The following is a 5,347-nucleotide window of genomic DNA, read 5'->3' as shown; positions in this document are numbered from 1 at the left end:
TGCTACTGCTATGCGTAGCTTCCGTTTTTGTTACGCATGCGCGAAAAATTTAGTCCAATTTAGAGAGCCTACAATCAGAGAGTCGGTCCTCGAATCGCACGCTGATTGGCTCAGGGCGTGAGATCACGTGACGACTTGTCGACTCTCAATTATGGCTGCGTTCCTCTTGGCGCTTACAGCGCTTATAAGCATCATTTGTTTTTGTTTAATATTTGATAAACAACAAGGATGAAATGATTTTGTGAGCGCTGTAACCAGCTGTAAGCGCCAAACGGAACGCAGCCTATAAGCTCTCTAGTCCGATTCACACTGTTGCATACAAAATACGTTTAGTTAGAAATAAAATCGGCCAATCATAATTGAAAATTGTCATAAACGAACGATATATTTGAAAATCTAGACTGTGATTGGTTTGTTTTACCGCGTAAGGCTGCATTCGTTTTCGCAGTTACAGCGCTCACAACATCATTTCATCCTTGTTGTTTATCAAATGTTAAACAAGGACAAATGATGATTATAAGCGCTGTAAGCGCCAAACCGAACGCAGCCTGATTGCTGTTTTGTTTCTCTGCAGCATCACATTCCTACGATTGTCGTTTGTTCTTTTCAATCGTATTCTCTGTATCTTCTTCATCATTCCTTTCTCATTTTAACACTTGATTAGACGGGTATTATGAGTATTATCTGCAGCTATTTTATTTTGAAGAGGCTCACAATCAGATAGGTATAGTGAACTTCGCTGGCAGCCCTCCTGGCGAAACGTGAAACGAGAGCAAGTCACGAGTTTCGAACGATCGTCGCGTACAGTGATTTATGTTAAATGGTTATATTTTTTAACTTGTGACAATGCCGAAATTACATAGAATTGCACAGGACCAAAAGGCGCCTGCTATAAAAAGCACGGGCATATCCGTCATGAAGGTAATTGATTCTCATTTAATTTCTTGAATAATGAGATGCAGACAAGTCGCATTTCCTCGCATTTCCTCATTTCTCTGACAAAAATAAAATCAGAACGTAGTTAAGTCGAATGTAAAGGGAGAGAGAAACGTATAAGTGAAACTTAGAAAACGTAAATTGGAACAGTGAAAGAAGCATTGATAAATTTCTACCGTAGAAGTTTCGTAGAAGTTTCGTTTACGCTTCTATCATTCTCTTACACTCAACAAGTTACGCACCTATTTTTATTTTCACCAGGTTTCACATTTATACACAGAAAAAATTGATGTATTAACAGCATTAGCTAACAGTAATCTAACAATACTATGAAACAATTATTTACTGAATCTCTTGAATAAGAGTGATTTTTTTCATTAATATAAGTTATTGAGTTAATAAAATTATTTTCAATTAAATTGTTGTTAGCTACGTTAGCTGTTAATATATTATTTTTCCATGCATATGATCTTTTTTGGTTTTTTGTTTCAGAAACAAAGAAAAAAGAAGATTGATAAAGGGTCATCAAATGGTGTACGTAAAAGTGATTCAAAAAAATCAACTATGTCTAATGAAATGGCAAAAAATATAACAACACAAAGCAAGCAAAAGAATAAAAAGATAAAGTATGATTGTAAACTTGATGTAAAAGATACAGAAAGATTAGATGTTTCAATAAAAATGGACATGGACAGTAAAATAAAACACAATAAAATGAAAGATAAATTTGGTGCCAAGAATACTGCAGAGAGATCAGATTTCCCAACAAGATATCTAAAAGATGATAAAAAGACATCTGAGGTAATGCAAAAAATTAACATAAATAGCGAAACTAAAAGCACGAAAAGAGGTAGAAAACGAAAGCAGGACATGAATCTTGAATATGCAAATAAGGATACTGCAAGAGTCGATAATGTAAAAGAAAAGAAGAAATTACAAATTTCTGCAAAAGAATCAATCAGTTTTGAGCATAAAAAGGCAAAAATTGAGAAACTTAAAAAAATAACTGGGAAAAAAATGAAACGGATGTCAGCCGAAGCAGACGGGTGGTTGAGCATAAACACTGATGAGATATTAAAGCTGAACAATCATATAAAAAGAATCAAACAATTAGAAGAAATGCTTGCTAAAAGTACACTTGCAACAAAGCAGATTTTGAAAGGTAGACTGATTTCACAGTTAGAAATGACTAGATACAGATTTCTTAATGAGATCTACAACAATGACAGTAAGATATCCAAGCGTTACTTTAAACAGTATCCTGATGCTTGCAAAGCTTATTATGCGATATATAAATGGCAATTTGGACAATGGATGTTAAATCCACTGGACGTTATAATATCATCAATTTTAGAAATGTTTGTATATTATATCTTTATAAATAAAATTTATATTAGCTTCAACATTATAATATCTTGATAAATTGCAGACCAATGGACAATATAATTGCTGATTTCGGATGTGGTGAAGCACGACTCGATGCTTGCGTTCCTCACACAGTACATTCGTTTGATTTTATTGCTCTGAATGACAGAGTGCAACCTTGTAATATGGCTCACATCCCGTTACAAAAAGAAAGCGTCCACGTTGTCGTATTTTGTCTCTCTCTAATAGGATCTAATATTAATGATTATATCATAGAAGCCAACAGAGTTCTCAAAAAAGAGTAAGTAATAATGATATTTTTTTAGGATTGGGATAGCAGTAACATAAGAAATTAATGCTTTTGTTTTAATAAATTTTTAGTGGAGTTTTAAAAATAGCTGAAGTAAGAAGCAGATTCGAGAATGTAAAAAATTTTATAAAAGTGCTGCGCAATTATGGTTTTAAAATTATGTGGAAGGATTTTTCTCAAAACATGTTTTATTTTATGGATTTCAAGAAAGAAAAAGCTATAGAAAAAAGAAAGAAAAAAACTCTCCCTCCAATTCCGTTGAAATCTTTGTAAAGCGCTCTCTCTCAGTTCCATCGAAATCTTTGTGTAAGAAAAAGTATGATTTTATTTTATTGAGCAATATTTTATTTTTTACACAAGAAACTTAAAATATGTTTTGCAATATTTGATATATTGAGATAAATCCTTTATGCTTTTTGTAATATTGGAAACTAATTTACTATAAGCAATGAGAAATATGGACGAAAAAACGAATATTTTTATTAGAATAGATAATTATATGATATATTTTTGCTGCAACTACAATGTGCGCCATTATTTTATTATCTAAAAATATAATTTTTTTTCTCTGGGATTAATTTTCATTGTAGATTAATAAAATGTTATGCTGGCTTTGTACTACGTAAATAATTATCTTATGACGAAGCATAATTAAAATAAATACATATATTGAACTTTTTATTTGAATAATTAGAAATACTATATAAAAATATAGAATTAATAATGTACTAACTGATAGAAGTTCTATCAACTGTTAATTTTGATGGACAACAATAAGATAGTTTTTTTTACTAACAATGAATGTATTTAACATCTCGGTAAAAGCCCAAATTTCTATGAATTTTTCTATGAAATAAATAAAGTATTAGATTAAATATTTAAAATTTTTCTATTTTGTATTTTTATTATAATGTAGTAATTTATCATTTATTTACCTTTAATCATAAATTTAATAGAAGATGCCAACATTGAAGCAATTACAAGACTTTGTATAACGAAACTAACTTCTTTAATTTGATATTTCTCAGCAATAAGAAAGCTGTATGACGATTTCTATTTCCAATTCACAAATGTATTATATATATATTTGTTACATAAAATCTGCGAATTACTTTTTTTGGACGACTATATATATATAATAACTCTGAAATAATATTTTACTATTCTGCGTTTCAAATTGAGCTAACACTTGATTCATTAAAAAGTTTTATCCTGCTTTTCAATCATATTGGACACTGTGTGATACTTGTAAGCTAGTTTCTGAATTGGTTGTAATACCTGTTTGAAAACTTGTGCCGCCAAGCTGTTAAATTTTCTCAAAAAGACTCTTGTCTTTCTCAAGAGGTATGTATTGTCACTTTATGTTACACATGTTATTAACAAGATTTCAATAGCTTGCGACTTGAAACTCAATGTTATTCAAAGATATTTCATAATTTTCCTTATCATTCATTAATTTCATCTGGCAGATCAGTTCTGAAATTCTGCATATTTACTTATATTTTATATTTTATTTTCTTGTTTAACTTGAACTCTAAACAATTATTAGATCTTATTTTATTAATTACATTTTTTACATTTCTATTAATAACAGTTCCAAATTTTAACTTTTTTTGCTGCCATGCGGTTTGGAAAAAAAACTGATTTCTTATCATTTTTGACGCACCGAATCCATAAGTGAAAATATTAATATTTTATTATATCAGGTTTTCTTTTTGAGAAAAATATATGAGATTAAAGCCTCTTAAAAATATGTTTTTGATAATTTTTAAAAATTTATAATCGAAGTATTAGATGCTAGAAAAAAAATGCTAGAAATTTAAACCTTGAATATTTTGCTTTAAAATAAAAATTATTGAATCTTGCCACAGATATTAATTTTAATACGCTTTTATAAGAATAAATGTACATAATATGCATAAGATTGCGTTTTCAGTCGGAAAGGATTGGTTAAATCGATATAAAAAATCAATGAGTCGATAAATGATCGTTGTCGAATTGATATTTTTGATATTGATTGATATTTTTATTATTTTTGATCTTATTGTTTCTATATTAATTGCGAATATTTTATAAGACTTCTATTGTTTTATTGTGTATTTGACGTAGAATTTGACGTTGATCGAAAAATACTAATTTATTCAAATATTTGCAATTAATCAATTAATATAAAAAACAATTGAGATTTTAAAAAATCAGAAAATATTCGTTAGTGGCCGTTTATTAAACGCATCGACATCGATTCTAATGCTTGAGTTCTGGTTTAGGCTTACAGCAAGCTAATTATTTTTTTCACATATTAAAAAAGTTTATCAGCTACGAATTTGTAAAGATAGTAAAAAATGCGTTTTTGGCAGGTTTTAATTTTATTTTTCTTAAAAACCCAATATGACAGTAGAACATTTTTACTTGCGAATTTGAATGTTTTCTTTTTCAAATAGCAATTTTTTATATAATCAGTTTGCGCATGTAATCGTCAATTACTCACAAATATTTTCGCAAATACAACTTGTTAATCTGAAAGAAGGAAAGAAGTCTAACAATCTCAATCTGAAAGGAAGTGGTTCATTAGAAGAGACATCGGCCGTACCGGCTTAGCAACCTTGTGTGTGTCGTGTATGCGGGAGTATAATTTATGTAGTATATATATTAAACATATATATTATACATGTATTATACATGTATATTAAATTACAATAAGTCCTTTACAACGGATGTAATTATGATTGGAACGGA

At 29.4% G+C, this 5,347-nt stretch overlaps 1 protein-coding gene across 1 annotated transcript; it reads left to right on the top strand.

Annotated features, from left to right (window-relative positions):
• The first annotated feature begins 524 nt into the window (after positions 1-524).
• Positions 525-3,130, top strand: LOC105452916 (ribosomal RNA-processing protein 8-like). Its single transcript, XM_011694470.1, has 4 exons — positions 525-921; positions 1,429-2,294; positions 2,366-2,602; positions 2,683-3,130. Exons 1-4 carry the CDS (start codon positions 847-849, stop codon positions 2,882-2,884), a joined length of 1,380 nt encoding a protein of 459 aa, XP_011692772.1. The 5' UTR covers positions 525-846; the 3' UTR covers positions 2,885-3,130.
• The last annotated feature ends 2,217 nt before the right edge of the window (positions 3,131-5,347 follow it).

The sequence above is a fragment of the Wasmannia auropunctata genome, unplaced genomic scaffold (genome assembly GCF_000956235.1).
Source record: "Wasmannia auropunctata unplaced genomic scaffold, wasmannia.A_1.0 LD336025.1, whole genome shotgun sequence".
In the NCBI taxonomy this organism is placed as follows: domain Eukaryota; kingdom Metazoa; phylum Arthropoda; class Insecta; order Hymenoptera; family Formicidae; genus Wasmannia; species Wasmannia auropunctata.
This window is presented reverse-complemented; position numbering and strand designations above follow the sequence as displayed.